This window comes from Aulostomus chinensis, chromosome 12 (assembly GCF_037954235.1).
Source record: "Aulostomus chinensis isolate RoL2024-O1b breed Wild chromosome 12, RoL_Achi_v1.0, whole genome shotgun sequence".
Classification (NCBI taxonomy): Eukaryota; Metazoa; Chordata; class Actinopteri; order Syngnathiformes; family Aulostomidae; genus Aulostomus; species Aulostomus chinensis.
Window position 1 is genome coordinate 10122882 of NC_141331.1, and position 19304 is coordinate 10142185.

At 42.9% G+C, this 19304-nt stretch overlaps 1 protein-coding gene across 12 annotated transcripts in view; it reads left to right on the top strand.

The window, feature by feature from the left end:
* Positions 1 to 19304, top strand: part of fmnl2a (formin-like 2a) — a 51476-nt gene that overhangs the window by 6314 nt on the left and 25858 nt on the right. For all 12 annotated transcript variants that reach the window (XM_086220020.1, XM_086220019.1, XM_086220025.1 and 9 more), the window contains exons 2-3: positions 10965 to 11048; positions 13924 to 14004. In XM_086220020.1, coding sequence (XP_086076146.1) covers positions 10965 to 11048; positions 13924 to 14004 — 165 coding nt within the window. The remainder of the gene's footprint in view (positions 1 to 10964; positions 11049 to 13923; positions 14005 to 19304) is intronic.

A 19304-nucleotide genomic window follows, 5' to 3' on the forward strand; every position in this document is an offset into this window, starting at 1 on the left:
GTAGGCCTTCAGAGGAAAGGAAAAGTCCCAATTCTTTTCACGTTGACTGCAGCAGTTGCCAGTGTTGTCCAGTAAGGCTGGTCCAATGTTCACTCAAAAAACACAGGAGAGTCACGGCTCAGGAGAGAAGTGCATTATGGTCCGGATCTGTCCATGCTCCAAGGTGGCAGCTGCGCACGCACGCGCGCATGCGAGTGGGCGTTTTGTTGTGTGCACAGTTTGCGAATCTCATTGTGTTGATTAGAAACAAAGTCATGAAAAGCCTTCAAGCGTCAGTATCAATCTGACCGATCCGTGTTGTGTTTTGGCTTCATGGCAGGCTTTATCTTGTGACATTGATATTGTTGATGTTTCTCCTCTCAGCCTTGAGCTGCTCGGCGTGTGTGTACCGTCTGGTATTAAGGAACAACTACATCACTTCACTTTCTGAATAATGCGGCTTGGTTTGACACGTGGGCCAGTGACATTTTGTAGTAGTAACCTATAGTATCCCCAGCTCTTGTCTAATGTTACGATCACTGAAATGTCTCTTCAGTTTAGTTTCAGGTTGCCTCACTTCTTTTTCCTCCCTGATTTCTTTTCCTGGGACATGTGCTGCCTTTCACAGCCTCCCCAGTCAGAAAGGCTGGTAATGACCTGCCAGAATTAACATCTGCAGAGCAGAATGGGAGGTCCCGCTGTTGCATTTGAATGTAATTCAATGCCTCTTGCCAGAGTTTGATAGAGACCCCATCTCAAGGTTGTTGTTTCAGGTTTGACAGACAGAGGATGATCCTCTGGCCCGCACCTACTACATGAACCCAGTAAACCGGGAACTCTCATGGTTTTGCTGGTCCAGTGAATCATGTCCTTGTTTTTAACTGATGTGCATCGCTGCAAACGTGACAAACACCTACAGACTCGGAGGGGGGTTTTCTTTGATGACTGAGGTTCTGACCAACATGAGGGACTGCCCTCGAGACTTTAGATTTGCTCCACAAAGCAGGTTTTTCAAGTCTCTTGATGTTTCAACCCACTTTTAGCAGCAAAACCTGGAAGATTGTCCTCGGTGTCTCTGAACAAAACATTTACAGACTGACCTGTGAGTCTAGATAAAGCACATCCTTGAATTTTATTCCTGCAATATGTAATAGACACAATAATCCGATATTCAGTCAGCCTTTTGAGGTTTAGGGACATGGAAACACATTTCTGTGGTTAACTGTTGGTCGTCTTATCAGAGGGAGCGACTGCATCGCTCTTATTTTTGAATTTCTCCGTGTCCGAGTGACGTTTTTAAATCTAACAGAAATCGCTGTGGTGGATTTTCAGTGTTGTCACAGTTTAACCGAGCATTATTTTCTTTGATTTTCACTCGTCAGTTTATTATCAGCTATGAAATACAGCTGTGTCAGAGGCCTTAGCAGGGATGCCAAAACAGTCCCATCAGCACAGATAAATCAAGAGCGGCTCTCGGGATTAGATGTAGAGGTAAAGAGTCTCACCTGATTATCCTCGTTTCTCCAAAAACCAGAAGAGGCCGATTGATTTCCATATCAGCAAAAACAAAGCATGGAGAAGAATAAGACGATTTAAGATTTTTCCGCTTAAACAGGCTAGAATCCGCAATTATTTCATATTGTCATTGGTAATATTTTCTAATTGTAATCCCTGTTTTCTGAAGAAGGAATATCAGGAATATCTGTTTATAAAATGTGCTGTGTGGGAAAGCTTTCATTTTCTTGCATCTTTCTATTTTTTCTCATGTAGTTTTCAAGTATGTTTTTCTGCTCTGTTCTTTTGTTCTGAGACTTAAAAGTTTGTTTTCATTTTGTTACGACGGAACTTCTAGTTTGACATGTTTTTGTCTTCAGAGCGAGAGGAGACATTTTACGCCACCACAGAAACAATTCCAGTGCGACTAGTGCAGCTACATCTGATTATGACATAATGTTGTGCTACATAGAAGAAAAAAAACCTCCCACAACATAGCAAAAATGCCTGCACGCTGATGTCAAACGCTCCTAGAGCCATTGTCAACCTGAAGTTGCTTCACTCAACGTTGCTGGCGAGTGTGTGGTTGGTTACATATGCTGGGCTGTTGTGATTAATAGAAGACAAGGATTAAAAGCTCTGCAGGATTATACTTAGCAGCAGTAGTAAATTAGTCCGCCTGACGGGAAGCTCAAAGATTCAACTATCCCATTTGTGACCGTGTCATTTCCTGTTTATCACACTGCCACTTTTTTTAAAAAAAAGTTTATCCTCGTTGAAGTAATGTAGGTGTTTCTTTTTCTGCCGTTATATAACACGTATTAAGTAAACCAATGATTTAATTCGATGACCCACTGCTTTTACACTCCTTTAGCGATTGTTTATGTTTTGGATAAACAACTTTCCTCAATCATATTCTTTTAATTCTGGAAGAAGAAGAACATTGACTCCACCTTACACTTTCGCAACCCAACATCTGGCCTGGACAGAACTGCTCTGTGTTCATGTAACACTTGTTTTATTTGGACAACTTCCTGCTGCTCTAAACTTTTTCCATGATGTTTCCGGTATTTGGACGATGTCCAGCTTGGAACCTTTTCTTTATCATGCCAAAGTGATAAAAATTTAAATACAGTGAAATAAGTTGATATATAGTTTTTATTTAGTTTTACTTAAACTGCACAAGAAAGAGCACCTTGGCTGTTAAACCTTTGCACAGGGGAAGTTAAATATGAGTCCTCCCACTTGCAGCTGCTGCATTCTCTCTATATCATGCTTTAAATCGCTGCCATTAATCATTTATCGGGCTGCATGTCTGTCTGAGGCTGGCTCAGTGCACTTTGGTGTTGCAGAGAGTCGTTGGAGGAGGAGAAGAACACGATCAGAGTTTCCAGTCTTTGTAGTAAATGAATGGAATGTCATTGGAATGTTCTCTTATGGAGGGAAATAAGAAGCCACTCTCCAAACATTTGAACTCACCATTTGGTTGAGAAGCATTCCATTCAACAGCTTCACAAATATAAACACTGCTGTCTGGATGAAGGAGGTTGCTGAAGCAGGACGCGGGGTCTTGGGGATTACAAAGCTAATCTGAGGACAGACGGGGGACACCTGTCCCCCGCAGACCCCACCGAGGATTACAGTCGCATGCTGTGCTAATAAAGTGAGGACAGTTAGGTTTTGGCGAGCGCGCGCCTCAGGGTTGTCCTTTCACCTCAGTCGTTGCTCTCAATAACCACTATTTCTAAGACATTTTTAGTCTCATGTTTCAAATCTTCCCTCCATGTCCCTGCAGGGGAATGAAAAAAGGGACAGAACTGTAACATAGCATGTATGAGCTCTCCGTCACGTACGGCGGCGAGGAAGCCTGCAGAGCTTTACTTATTATAACTGTGTGAAGCAAGTATTAAGAGTCATTTCCGGAGTATTGAGCAATCTAGTATTTGTTATGAAGAGTTGTTAGTACAGTCCTGTGGTAGCATGCTGCATGGATTATAAACTGATATGACAGCTGTGATGATTAGTAACAAGTAATGCTCTATCTGCTTGGTCAGAGGTATCGCAGATGTTTGGGGTTGTGCTGCATGAGCAAGGAAGAGCTGCAGGAAAACAGGGACGCATGGGTGTGTCTCAGACTTATTGCAGTCCCCTCGGACAAATCAATCCCTGCTCTGAAAGATTACCCAGCAGCTGCGCCGCACACTTCTGTCTCTTGTTGCTGTGTACATAAGAGGAGGTTAACACAGCGAAGGCGTTTCACTTCAGCGATGTTTTCAATCACTAAATTGCTTTCAAGGAAATTTTTGGAGCTAACAAGGTTATCTGAGAGACCTGCGACGCAAGCAGATCCACCGTCTCCACCTCCATCCTCCAGTCTTACTTTGCTTTACGGTGTTTTTGCGTATTCAGAATTATTGACATATTTCTGCGACACAGGTGAATAACCAGAAACTGACACTCTAAAACAGAGCAGGTGGAAATAGCAAAAACACCCCCCCCCCAAAAAAAAAAAACATGCTCTGCAACATATTTTAATATAACTGACCTCAAATGTTTAACCCGACGGTGACTGATTAAACTTTTGTATTGTGTCTGTGAAAAAAAAATGGTGAAGTTAGACAAATGTAATGGCAAAAGCAGAAGCGACTGCCGTAAATTAAAAGAGGAATTTCTGATTTATTGAAGTGGGGCTGTATGAGGATGTTCTAAAGGTCTTAGCCTCAGTGGTGTCGGTGCCTCCTCTGTCTCACAGTGGAAGTAAAGCCGATACAATTAAACAAGCAAGAGCCTCTTAACACGGAAGACGCGCTGACCTTAAACTACCAAAGGCTCTGCTTCTGCTACTCCAATTCGCTGAATGGTCCCTTTAAATGCGGACTTGCTGGACATTAACAGTGTGAAAACTATAGTTCCAGCACTTGACAGTACATGGTGGTGCAAAAAAACAATGTTTCTACACAACTCCTGGTGAAAGTTTCAGGTTTTTTTTTTTTAGATTTAATATGGGCTGGTCTTATCAATCGAGGCACTGAATTCACCAGCTGGAGCAGGACAGAGAGACCCGCTGCGTTTTCCCAACACACACTTATCGAATTAAATGGAGAATTACATTTTATACTTGCTGTCATTCAGACTGATAAGCTCAAAGTTTGGCCAACAAAGCCTCCATCTTTTCACAGCAGCACAACGGTGAAGTGGGCCGATCACGTGGGCTGTCTTTTCTTTTGCTTTCTTCTTGTTTGCTTTTGTAGCCAGCTGTGCTGCGAGGGCTGTGCCCCCACAGACCTCCAGGGAGATGGTGAGTAGTTGGTGGGCTTTAAGCCAGCTGTCTATTTTTGCTACTTTTATGACTCAAGCTGCTTAATGAGAGGATACATGGACTTTAATAAGTCCATATCTCTGAGCCTTCAGGCCTGATTTGATATCGGCCGCAACCGTTGAAACTCATCAGCTGGTCGTCATAGTAACATTAAAGGCCTTTGACTGGTGTGGTATGAGATGATAACCGCTGTGACCTGCCGAGGAGGAGCGCACACATGGCTCCACAGTCTCCACCCTCGCCCACTCGTCTCAACGTTGGTGGGTCGGCAGCAGCTCGGCTTGATTGACAGGAGGGATCAAACCGCCGACCCTGTGATTGGAGAGGCCGGCCCTTTACCTTTTGGAAACACAGCTGCTTATGCTGATGTGAACATTTCCAGCACTTTCGGGTCAGAATGTGGGTTTTAAATAGTGCGTGAAACAAAGATGTCACAGTAGATGCAGTCACAGTAAACTCTCTGAAAGACTCACAAGAGACAAGTTCTCACTGCATACATTCAACATGTTCGCAACGCCTTTCAGCCTGCTTCCACGCTGCCGACGTGATCGTAGGTGCTTGTGGCATTTCTGGGTTTTGGCAGCCTTGAAAGTTAGGAAGCTTGCCAACTGACTTTGGAAGTAAGCCACAATTTGTATAAGATGTCTTTGGGAACCTGTCTGTTGTTTTGATAAGTTGGCTTGCTGAGCTCACTTGTCAGAACTGATTTCTGCAGTATCTCAGTAATCTTTAAACACAAGACCAAAGACACAATGTGAAACTGTGATGCTGCTATTTAGGCTCTAGGCCTGATAGGACCTGAGGAGCCTTAACCCACTACAGGAATGCCACTGCATGCGGAATTCCACTGCTTGGTACCTGCTGGACTTTAGTTGACTGTATTTGTTACCAGGATTTTCCACTACACAAAACTCATCCTCATCGTTGAGTTTGATCTGTTCACATATAATGGATTTTTTTTCCTTCCTCTATTCTGATCAGAATAGAGTTCTGTAGAAACGGACGGAGCAAGACCAAGCTTCTTCACCGTTGTGTTTGTAACCATGGTGACGAGTCCTGGCTCAAGGGACTGACGAACGACACCAGTGCCTTGCTGAAAAGTTGTGAGATTTCCATCGACGAGCAGTCGGCTTAGAAGGCGGGAAAAGGATAGAGCGATTTTGTTTTGTTTTGGGGAACATGCTTAACAGATTATTATCAGTGCCGTTCCTGATATACATTAATGTCTGAGGCTAGTTGTTTTTGAAACTGTGCTTGTTTCTGCACTCAAGGTTGAGGTAGGAGTCGTTAGATTTGATCATCTCTGAAACAACACCACAACAATGACTTACTTGCATTCGTTGCGGTGATAACAAAGTCACAGCTTGAAAATATTTGGGAAGATTTCACTAAGTTGGAGAACAGATGTAGGACAGCTGCCTGAGGGGTGAAATGTCAGTTTGACAGTGTGAAGTCAGCTGAAGATGATGAACCGTTCAAACTCCACAACTGCTCATAAAAAGGGGGGTGGGACAACCACAACTTAACAACCGCACCTCTCGTCATCTTGATTTCATCGCTTGTGATTGGTTAGTGGTAGTTGCACCCCGGCGCAGTTATCCTATTCATGATATGCCCTCTTCACATCTGCGTTATTGAAGCCTCCTAACATGGAGTCTTCCCTCTGAACTCCTAAGTCACACTCTTTGTGTTCTGCTGCTTCGTCTTAGAGCGCCCAACAGTCCTACTCAGCTGAAGACAGCAAGCAGCTGCTGCGGCTCATGCTGTCGTCATGCGATGCGTTGCTTCCCTCTATAGCACTACATGTAATTGCATTGCAGAGCACATCTGTTACCAGATGATTTCAGTCCGTAAGAATCTTTTCTGATGTCTGATCCAGCTTTTTGGCTTGTAGCACTCCGATGTAAGTGTCAGATCATGAGAAATAGTTGGCTTGGTAAAAAGAAATTTTAGTAGGATTTTAACAACTGCAGGATGTACTGATGAGTCAGATATAGGTGTGTTTCTGGCCCCTCCCCTTCAGCACCCTGGCACTTGTACTTTTATACTTGTGAAGGCTTTGTTCCTTTGCCGAGGTTGTGACTTGCCTTGTAACCGTGACATGTAAATGTCTAGCTTAGCCTCACCATTCAGTTGTGACCCTAAAAAAATTCCAAGAAACACGTCTCTGCTGAACTCCAAAACTTGTGCTGGTCCTCTGAAACAGAGACATACAAGTGCACTCAGATGCACAGAAGTGGCTGGTTGTAGACGTAAGGTAACCTGACCCTAGCGAGCTGAGTGCCTGTCACAGCTCATTAGTATTTGGATGAAATGAAGGCTGGTAGAAGTGGTTCTTTTGCTTTACTTGGAACCTCACCAGACAGGAAGCCTACGGCTCAGTGCTCCGACAGCGAGCCCACCGCCAGCAGCCAGCCAGCCAGCCAGCCAGCCAGCCAGCCAGCCAGTCTGCAGGAGCACAACACCTCTGTCAAGTCTCCACTTTTTCACCATGAATCCATGAGTTTCCAGACCTGTAGCCTCCCGCCGTAAGAAGTAAGAAGGGAGACGTTATTTAACATCAGCCAGGTGTCATATTGTGTTCTAATGTGTTTAGGTGGAAGGGGAGCTGCTATGAACTGTGGTGATCTGGTCAGCCTGTCCGACTACGAGTTCCTTTCATTCAAGACCAGCAGACTCACCACGTCTGCTGAATACTAATGTAGTTCCTGGTCACTCTTGTAGGGGAGACTTGAGTGCACAGCAGGGCACAACCGCAACAACTGCTGTACTAAAGACATGAATGAGAGCAAACTCTTATTGCAGGATGTATTTAACAGGTATGATACGTCAGCGCTAGGAGAGGATGGTGCAGATGGAACTATTTCATGAGTATTTCATGAGGTTTTTTTTTTTTTTTTGTGAAACGTGCTGGACTATGTGACTGCAAAAGAATTTCACGATTATTACAAACTTTTACTTTGATCATGATTAATGAACAATTACTTGTTGGTTAACTAGTTAGATGATGTAGTTGCTGTGCAATTAAGCTGTTGGGGAACAAAAAATTAAATAAACTATTCATGCTTATACTCAAATCTAAGCAAACATCACTTGAAATGAAAATGTGACAAAGTTAAACAACCACCCCCCCCCCAAAAAAGTATACAGTAATCTTTTAACCAAAATGAAGAATTCTAAATAAATCCATGTGAAAAGAAGATAATGAATGCCTGACTAGGGGAAAGTGTTTATTAACTTACAAGAGCAAGATCAAGTCAGTGCGAGGTTCTATATGTTTACAGATATTTTTGGTTAATTGCCTGGTGAGATGACGATAGAACCATGAAAAATCTTTTTTGGATGCACAGTCACGTGGGCATGCAGTTTTCCGAGTTGTGCAAACACTGACTTAAAACTGTGAGTACTGATAATACTTAACAACATAAACATTCCAGAGAAAATATTTGCAGGATTAATAATCTAACTGAGGACAAACAAATGGTTTAAATTCTTCAGATCCATCTATATTGGTACAATTTTGACACGGTGAAAGTTCTTATCATGGGGAGGATTTGTAACAACATGGACGATGTATGACCCAGGCTGAGTTGGCACTCGTGGAGGGAATCAGTTGAGCATCGTCAAGGTGTACATAGCGAAACAAATGCACTGAACGTCTTAGCTGGTGGAAAAATCAGCCTGCAGACAAGTCTTCTAACTGATTAATGTTTTATCCACAGACTCATTTGTACAAATCACTTCCTATCATAACTCTTTGCTTTGCTTATAGTAAGTTTGTGGTTAAGGAGCGACGCTCTTCTTTGAGTCTCCTTTACGAATGCACTCTTTTATAATTAATATAGGGGCTCTTGTAGATCGATAGCCAAGCCATGCAGAAGTATATATCCAATGTAGAGAAAATAAATTCTACAGCAAGTTGTGGATCAGATTACTGGCTCAGCGTCGGACTCTATCCTGGTATTATTCATTCATGGAAAAAAAGGTTTGATCCTGGGATATTCCTCCTCTATCCACCCCCCCAACCCCCCCCCCAACCCCCCCCCCCCCCCCCCCCCCCCCCCCCCGTGAGCGCTGCTGGAAAATCTAGTGCAGGAAAAGTGGAGGCCGCGCACTGAACACTCACTGATTGATGATCTCGCCCATCAAATCAGGGAGGGAAAAAGAACCCCAAGCTGAGCAGTGCATAATGGCTACATTTTCTTTCCACAGCAGTGGAAAACATTCTCACAAAGCCGTTTGTCTTTTGTAACTGAAAGCTGTCTACAGTCACGAGAGTCACAGCTTTGCGTGGATGTTTGTAGCATATTTTCTGTCTGTATTCTGTATCTACATCTATATTTGCATGTTCTAAGCTCTACATATTGCAGGCAGCATCATTATACGCTGGTTACTTGATTCAAGCTTTTGTAATTTACACGAGGGTGTGGTGAGTCATGCATGTGTTTGAATTTGGCAAACTTGAGACAACTGCAGCGGTGTTCGCACATGAAGCAGATGTGCATGACACAAAGCAGAGCAAGCAGGATAAAGCAAAAGAGTTTTGTAATCGTTTTTGGACGTTCAAAGCTGACTTTCAGACATGGAGTGATAACCAACACATGGGTCAGATTAGATTCATGAAGAACAACACACATGCAGGAAATCACTCTGGACATCACAAAAGGGGAATCATTTATTTATTGCAATCAGGGGAGGGATAATTTGAAGAAAAATGATTTTATTAAACAGTAATATGGTGACCGAATGGCTGATAATCCTATTGTTTGAACATTTGTTTCTCACATTTGCTCACACATTCAGGTCAGCTGGTAAATAACCTCCACTCTTCCTGTGTGGCTCACTGTTAGCATAGGTTAGCATGGCTATCTTAGCCTGGGCTAATTGTGCTCACCGCCTGTGTTCGAAATAGTCGCCTCCCTTATAGTATGAATGCCAGTTTTTAAAATTACTGGCATTCATTATGAAATTACTTCAAATGCCCTTCCATATCACTAGCCTTAGATGAAAAAATAAAGCTAAAGTTAGCCTTAGCTGAAGTTCAGTATTTAACTGTTAAGGGGAGTGATGTTTTTTTGGGTTAGGTAGATTGAATATCTGCTGAGTTTTGGTGTTGTTGTTGTTAGCTTTCATAGCAATAAGTTAGCATGCTGTTGCGTTCATGAACCAGGTGTTTCTAAGTGTTTTTGGGATGGACCAAAACACATAATAATATTCCTTTAGGTGAGACAATAGCGTTTTACATATTTCTGCTCTCATTCAGGATCTGTCGGCCACGTGTTTGGTGTGTATTGTAACTTGCAGACTTGACTTTGAAACATGGTTTGAATTCTGGACTGAGAATGTTTTTTCGTCAAACCTCATCACAGTGTGAGCTGAGGGTTCTTTGAGCCAGGCACTCAATAGGTGACTGAAGTTGGTGCTTTCCAAAAAAACAAAACAACCTACCTGAAAGTAAATGATTAACCTTTCAACTTACTTGACGTATCGCAAATAAACACATTTGGTTGTGCTGCCCATCACCTCTGTTAACTAGGTTTGTGTGCAACATTAATCCTCTTCATTATGTGCAACTGTAGCTTTTCTATTTAACTTTTAGTCTCTACTGCTTATTTATAGGTTTTAAATCAGAATTAAGCTGGTTTGGGCTCTGACTGTAAATCATAGTCACCCTTTTAATTCCAACATGTTTGTCTCTTTGCCGCTCTACAGTCAACCAAAAGGGAATATTCCCCTCGTCCAGGACCATGTTTGTCTGTTTCTTAGTCATCAACAGAACACATAAACTAGAAGGGAATTGGGAGGGAGATCTTTTTTGCACCCTTAAAAGCTCCCAAGAGAAAAAAAGAGCACCAGAAATTGGCAACTTCAGTTTAAGAGACTACGTGTGAAGTTAATGGCTAATGGAGGGATTATTGAGTGCAAGTCTGTAGTTTATTGTATTTCTAACTCTAATCAGTATTATTAAGGTTCTAAATCATTATAAATGGGCTTTTTTGGTCCCTGAGGTTCTTATATCTTGCAACTATCTGAACATCCTTTTCTGCCACTGTTTGAGTTCCACTGTTATTAATCAATCTGGAATTAATTTTTTTTTTTTTATCAAACCCATGTGACTGATGATCTTTCCTCACTCATGTCCGATTAACTGTGACCTTTTCCTCTCTTCCAGAACTCGATGAATCTTCCTCCAGACAAAGCTCGACTGTTGCGGCAGTATGACAACGAGAAGAAGTGGGAACTCATCTGCGATCAGGTCTGTGTGATACGATCTGTGGTCATGCACTGTTGCTCCATAATTGTCTGACACCCAGCTTAGAATGATTTTTCGTATATACTCCTGCACAAAGTCAACAAGAGATATCTAACAGCCATCTTTTCAAGTATCTAAATATATAACGATGCAGCAGGTTCATCCTACTGTGTGTCATGACCACAGCGTGCTCCTTTCTTTATCCTATAAGCCTTGACACACTTCCCTGGCTTCCCTACAGCAGGGGGTACACATCAGTTAGCCAGTTAAGTAACGCAGCCTGTGATTGGTGTCAGCGCCTCGAGTAGAAAAATAACAGAGGGTCCACGTTGTGCAGCGAGCTGTGGTCTGAATACTACACTGAGCCTGCAACCTCCATGACAGGGAGTTTTTCTGCCTCTCTGAGCAAAGGAAGAAAACAGATGAAGATCAAGATCACCGCCCACTCAAACTGTATTGATAGGCAGTGACCCTGAAGGGAGCCGAGCTAGAGAACCCGCGGGGCTGCTGCTGCTGCTGCTGACCAGCATTCTGAGATCCTCTTTCAGTATAGACTCCCAAGTTCTTTTGCCAGAAGTGAGGTGAAAACAGCTTGATTCCTTTTCATCGTCAGCGAAACAGTTTCCAAAAAATGTGCGCCGGTGATATTTTGTAGGATACATCAGAGCTGCTTGAGACTACATCAGGTTGTCTCCAGGCATACAGATGTTGCTTATGCACAACAAACAATTGCCCCATGTTCATTTACACCAGCTGTCAGTTTAAAACTCGAGCTGAGGAGGACGTGTTCCTCTTCTCTCCAGCCACAGTGATGAACTTCCAGAGAGCATGTTGTGATGAGGTGTTAATGCTTCGAAAAGCCAACATGTTGTTTATAAGAACATTTATTCCTCCATGCGTGTATGTCCCTCCCACTTCCTAGCGGGTTATGGTGCACATACAGTTTATTATTTTACAGAGTGCCGTGTTTTTTTTTGTGGGTTTTTTTTTTTTGTTGTTGTCTTTCAATCAGGGTTTCTCCATCTGACCACCTGCTTCAGTCCAGTGAGATCTAACTCTCTTTCCTGACTCCACTGTTGCCTTTCCTGTTTTTATGAGATACTCTGGCAGTTACAAGCGTGATGTTAGTGATAATAACGCCGCAAACCCCAGAGCGTTTGATGTGATCTTAGCGCAGTATTGACAGAGGGCAGCCACCATAACCAGAATAACTGTGTTTACAATTTGAACTCCAGTCCAACAGCCTTGTAGAGCTGCGTTAATGGTGCTGAAAATTGAATTTAGATACAACTCCCAGAGATGTGTGTGTGTGTGACATTCTTTGCTGTCTTTTCATCTTTTTTTTTTTAAATTCACCATTATTTTGGCAGCATGAAAGTGGAGAGAAGAACAATTTCAAGTAAAATATGTACAAAATGTGATTTATTTTAGGGTTAGTGTTCAGCTCTTTTTTTTTTCGACAGTCATTAATAGATGATATATAAGAGGACAAGAGTCCAACATTTGACTCTGTTGAAGTCCCGTCAGTCAGAGTTCTTCACTTTCCTTTCCTATATTGTGTGAAGAGACCATTTACTTAGTGATATGCTCTTCTGTAGAGCAGTGCCTGATCCAAATACTCTTCCTTGCTCTTCACTCTGATCTGAGTCAACACTAATCTCTTGTATTTATATTTAGAGCACAATAGTGAGGGATTGGTGGAAGATTAGGTTGTCCTCGTATCGTAGGGTTCACCATCAAAAATAGAGCTACAGGGCAAGAGCGGTTCTGTACTTATAGGGGCGCTTTTGACCCCTCAAAGATACATTTGTTACCTCAAAAGAGCATGATTGGTCTTCAAGAGGCCAGAAATGTCCTTGATAGCAATGGATGTTTTGCCCAAATGAGGCCCAGGTTGGAGCCTGAAGTGCTAAATGTGACCCAGATCAGGCTCAGAATGCGACTGCTAACAGGAAGTTATACACTGGTTCCTCTGTTTGAATGTGTTGGTGATTTGTTCTCCAGCTCATCCTACTCATCTTTTTAGTCCCTGAGTGAAGAAGCTAAGCCGCAAAATTGTGTGTGTGTGTGTGTGTGTGTGTGTGTGTGTGTGTGTAAATGTAATTGTTAAAGTGTTATATAATGCAGCCCTGTGCTGGCTGGCCTGTTAGCTTAAGGCTGCACAGTTTGGTAACAAACCTCACAGCAGGTCATGCCTCATAACACACTTAAACTAACAGCGCTCATTAGCAGCAGAATTATCATTTAAGACCCCCTGCAGGCTGAATGACCTTCGTAGTCAGAGTCATAGCTCTCTGTTATCAGATCCTGACCAGTATTCACCGCCGTCTTGCTCTGGCCGACCCGTCTACCAGCCAAACGACTGCTGCTTATGCAGGGATGTCTGCGATCCAACAACAGACATGACAGTTATTACGATACAAGAGAGCCATTTAAAGTGCAAAAGTGCACCGTTATCTTGCTGCAACATCGACAAAGAGAGCACTCCCAAGAAAAAGTGATTTACTCCTAATTCACTATATTTTCCTGTGAGTGCACAAAACCGCCTCATACAAAGCCTGTGTGTAGATGTCATGTGATCTTGTGCAAAGGCTCCACTCACAAATAGGTGGAAGTAAACTGCAGCCGGTTTAAAGAATAACTCACAATCACCTGTTCGCTTTCTATCTAATGGCTACTATATAAATCATGTGCTCAGATTTATGAGGATGTAACTTGTCTTTTCTTGTTTTTGAACGAATGATTAAAGCTAAATTAAAGGTAAGTCCATAACAAACTTTCAGCTCCCCGAAGAATAGGCAACTGCTACTTAAAGTGTATGCTACGTCAGTCTTTTTTCCTCTCACTCTTTTTTCCTCCTTTTTTTTTTTGTTGACAGGAACGATTCCAAGTGAAAAACCCCCCTCACACATACATCCAAAAACTGAGGAGTTATCTGGACCCGGCAGTCACAAGAAAGGTGAGAACCCTCGCTAACATGCTATCCTGTTCCTCTGTTCCACTATCACAGCTTTTCCTTCCCCCTTGACCCCCTTTCCCTGGTCCAGGATATCCCTACAGCTGAGGACAGATTGCACATTGGGCCTCTGGTCCAGACAGCTTGGGAACTTTGGTTACTAAACAGTATTGAGAAAGGAGACTTGAGAAATCTCTGCCCAGCTGAACAGCCATTAGGAAAGAGCAGAATAAACACTTTTTATGGGTGACAGTAGGCCCTGACCTCTCCGTGAAGAGGAGCAACATACAGAATAGTTCCTTGATAGCTGAGACGGGACTAAAGACCTGCGCTGAATGTACGGTGGTGTACGCACAACACCACACGAACATCTTACGAACAAGTTGACAGCTTTCAGTCATTCTAAAGCCCGGACCAAATTGCCTCAATACTAGCATGCATCAATAATACTAATTCATTACCCTCTTTGATCAAAGATTTAATTCTATCTTATTGCATTTTTCATTGTGTTGAGTGGATTTTAATCATCATCAGGGAAAAACAAATCTTCAGGCACTGGACCACGTACAGGTATCTACACATGTTTAGTAATACCAAGCCGTCATTTGTGGCTAGGAGGTTTATGAGCAGGCGTGTCAGTTAATTCCAGTGTCAAAGCTAACAGGTCTGTAAGCAGCCAGTTTTTTTGTGGCCTGAATTGAGCAGCTCTCCGAGACGTATCCATACCCGGTGGTGAGAGGAGAGCAAATCTCTTATCGTGTGAAGGCAGCTTAAGAGGGATCCACTTCACAGGAGCTAACAGCAGTTATCAGTGGTGTCTTAGCTACGTGATTAAAACTGTCTCATGTCATCTATGGAGCCAGTTTAGACTTGGAGGGGAAGCAGAAGGGAGTCAGAGGAGGAGGTCTGCGAAGCGAAGTCTCAGCCAACTCTCAGGCTGTGCCAAAATGAAGTTCTCTTCTGTTGTTTTGTTTTGTTTTTATGCCCCAGCGAGAGTGAGGGAGGGGAATACTGCGAGACCGGGCACTGTGATAAACAAATTAACCAACAGATTGTGCCAGAATAAGAACAAATGCCAGAATAATTTGATTTTGGACTGAGTGGAGTTAAAATTTTACATCATAATAAACCAGTTTAAGCTGCATCAACAGAGCAGCGTCTGCTATCATGACTGTAGCAGAAATGGTACAACGAAACAACTACATGTCTCTTCTTGCCTTATTTCATACAAAAAAAGTATGTTGTAATCTAGATTTGGGCATGGTTCAGACATGTCTCACTACACTGCTGTGGCTTTTGATGAATAATGTAATAATTCCTGAGGGACTCCTCATATAGAAGATCCGATAAAGGCAGGAAGCCAGAGGAGAGTGACACAGGTCAAAGAAGACAAAACACTAAACAAGGAGAGATTGTCTCAAGGTTACAAAAACAGGTTTCTTGACAGCTGGTCTGAATCTGGCTTCCTCGTCCCTCCTTCCCTTCAAACACCCAGATAAGATCCAGTCACCCTGTCTCCAATCTTCATTTTCTATTAGAAACTGTATTTGTGATGTAAATGTATTTTTTAAGAGAGATTTGGAGGGCTGGGAAGTGAGAAATGAGGAGTCTGATCTTACCTACCTGAGAAGTTGAGTCCGGCCTTCTGCCACTGAAGGTCTCACAATCAAAACTACAACGACCACATTGCATGACCTTGTGGTCTTGACCTTTAACCACAGAGACTTTTTGAGGTTATCTGAGTGGATATTTGATATTTGAATACATTTCCTGGAGGTGTTCTTGAGATACCAATCTTCAAGATGACAGCAACCTTTGATCACCAAAATCTTTTTAGTTCATCCTGGAGTCCCAGTGGGCATTTATGGCAGTGACCTCCCAGACATATCGCAGTTAACAGGAATGAGACGGACGGATGGATGGGGAATGTAACTTAATCAAGCTGCAAATGCCGTCTCACTTCTGTCCTCCATCTTAAATCCAGAGGATTTCCAAACTAAGCAAAAGTATTTCCAAATGAGGTTTTTCAAATGGCCCAAGCTGCTCTTTCTGTGTCTGCTGCTGACAAGTTGGGTCACTTTGGTTGTGAACTCTCATCACTGGACCTTCATTCAGTCACTAGATTAGCAAGCGACGTTGTGTGACTCTTATCAGACTGATAGACGTCCGTGTTTTGCAATAACAAATGGTAAAACTGACGGGAAGTCTAGTGAAGTGGTGCTGCTTTCTTTCTTCACATCTGAAGAATGTTGTTTCTCACAATTATAATGTATATTTGAATGTGCAATATCTGTTTACAGCCCTGTCACCTGAGTGTAAAAACTAGAAAATATTTGGATCTGTTTTCAGGTGGATTTTCTTAATTTCTAAAAGAGTTCCCAGTTTTAATGCTAAGCTATGCTAATATCTATACTAATATCAATGCTAATGTGTAGCTTTTACTTTATATTTAGCAACTATATCTGCCATGTGATGTTAAAGGCTGAGGGGGATGTTATTGTTTTCGTCTGTGTTCGATCGAGGGAGTGTTTATTTATCATCATGTTTTTAGGGTTGAGTCTCCTGGGCTGAGACATTTTGAAAAATTAGCCCTAGTGGAATTGCCAACTCTTCGTATTTCCTTCCCTGACCACTAACTGGGAGCATACAGGGACACGGCGGTTGGATGAGAAAGTGAGGAGGGAAAAGAAGAGGAGAAGGGGAGGACGAAGGAAGACTAGATGACAGAGAGAGGTATAGCAAGAGGGTGAGGGAGGAAAGAGAGAGAAAGAGACAAAAAAGAAGAAGCACAAGAGAGCATGGAGGAAAAGAAAGAGTTATGGGCTTCTTTCTACATTCCTGCTCCATCCCCCTTTTCTTCAGACTCAAACAATTGCCACTTTGTGCTGCAGTGAGAGAGCTGGAGGTCATTGCCTCTGCTTTCCATAGGCAGGCTCCGGTACATTCCTCAGGGCAGCTCCCAGCCAATGGGCAGCCCAGGAGCTAGAGCTCCAATCCAACAAGTCCCCAAGAATGTATCAGCCATTGATTTGTTTCTAGGATGACCCCTCCTGAGATCCCCAAAATCTCTCTTTCCCCTCCTAGTGCTGTCTTTCCTCTGCCATTCCTCTTTTACTGTCTCCTCCTCTTTTTCTCCTCATGTCGTCCCCACTGTTTGCTCCTCTCTCTTCCTGCTCCTCGCTGTTGCAGCTGGTAGTACTTACTGTGGAGTGTAGGGTGTTTGCTGGGAGGAGGAGGAGGGGGTGCTGCCTCTGGGAGCCTGCGCAGTACCCCTAAATATGCTCTGCTTTCCACACAAACACACAAAGGGCTCCTCCCTAATAAAAACACTCTGTTTCTCATCTCCTGGTGTGCCAAACACACACCGCCCAAGCCCAGAGACACAGAGAACATGGCTGTGGGAACAGCTTTCTTGTCTGTGGATGTTAATAATAGGTTACCACAGCGGTGAGCTCTGTTTCCTCCCTGATACAAACACATCACAGGCAGTATCCAGGATACACAAGTCTACCCCTCTCTTCTCTTCTCTTCTCTTCTCTTCTCTAATTTAAATACACATAAATTGTTTTGTGGTTCTTTCCTTAAAGTTCAGTTCATTCATTCAATGCTCCTGTTGAACTGTATTGAACAGGGTTGGGTACCAAACTCTGTTCTCCAATGGTACTGACCAAATTACCCCGGCACTGCTGCTGAGTACTGATTAAAGTTCATCAACGCCAAATTTTGACACCTGCAAGCACATTTTGGATAGAGTATCTTTTAACGCCACATGTTCAAACCCAAGGCGGCATGGCTCAGAGGTAGAGTGGCCGTCTAGCAACTGAAGACTCGCTGAATTGATCCTCACTTCCCCCAGTGACCGTGTCGAAGTGTCCTTGAGCAAAATACTGAACCCCTAATTGCTCCCGATGGCCCTGCGACGGACTGGCGACCCATCCTGGGTGAACCCTGCCTCTCACCCAATGTCAGCTGGGATAGGCTCCACCCCCCTCTTCCTGCCCCTGTGACTGTTAACAGATAAGCGGTAAAGAAAATGGATGGATGGATGGATGTTCAAACCCAACAAAACTCAACTTAAACATTGTTATATACAAGATTTGTAATGCAAACAAAAAAGCCATGGAAACACCTCCAATCCAAAGCAGGACCTGGTCAAACACTAAATACAGCTAAAAGCTGAAGAGTGACCGGTATTTGATGGCTGAAAGCCTCGTCCCTCATGCCAGCGACAGCTAATGTTAGCAGCATGGCTTCCAAGGGTGAAACATCTCCAAAAGTTTTACAGTCGTCTTAATTAGTCAATCTTGGCTCCAGAAGACTATTCTGTTCTAAATAAGTTGCGCAAATTTTGATGAAATTGTTTGTACTGTGATGAGGGATGAGGGATTACTCTCCCTCACACGTACCCTTTGTAATCTGGATCTGTGGCCTTCGAAATGTCCTTTTTAATGAATTATTTCCATCTTCATATTCCGTATTTAAATAAGCCTTTTGGTGGAGATGCATGCTCTCTGAATGCTTTTTAGTTGAAATTAAAATGTTGTTATTATAAAGAAAAACATACTGCTAGGTACTGGTACATAATTTCCTCTCCTCTCTTCTCCTCTCCTCTCCTCTCTTCTCCTCTCCTCTCCTCTCCTCTCCTCTCCTCTTGTGTAACAGCCTCTTTTGTTTTTGCGCCTCTTGTGTGATGATGAAAGCAAAAATGGGCCCGCTCACGTTCTCTGTTCTGTTGCTTTCTTTTTCATTCGCTAGTAGCAGCTCATTTGTATCACACACTTCTGTGTGTGTGTGTGTGTGTGTGTGTGTGTGTGTGTGTGTGTGTGTGTGTGTGTGTGTGTGTGTGTGTGTGTGTGTTTGAGTGTGTGCCCTGGTTAATTTGGAGACTTAACCAATTATGTTACTGGATTTTATCACAGTGCTATCAGGAAAGATAAGCGCTATATAAAGGACCAGCATGAGCAAACAAGATCATGGGAACTACTCGATATTCACAGTTTCCTATGAGTCAGCTCGGCTTCTCCCTCCTCCTGTTGAATGGTTACTGGCAGCTAAAAGTCCCACAAAAATCTTATGAGAGGAGCTCAATTCTAGCTTTTATTTTCTGGGGGTTTTTTAATCGGTCGGCAGCCTGTCTGCTTTAAATATCATTGGTTGCATCTATGTTTGTCTGACCTTTTCTCTCAGACAAAAAAAGTTTTCCATCATCAGCATAATTGAGCAAACCACAACATCCCTGTGCTACCAGTTGATGATTTACAGTTCTACTGTTATGATGAAATATTAACTCCCTCTTCTTGTCT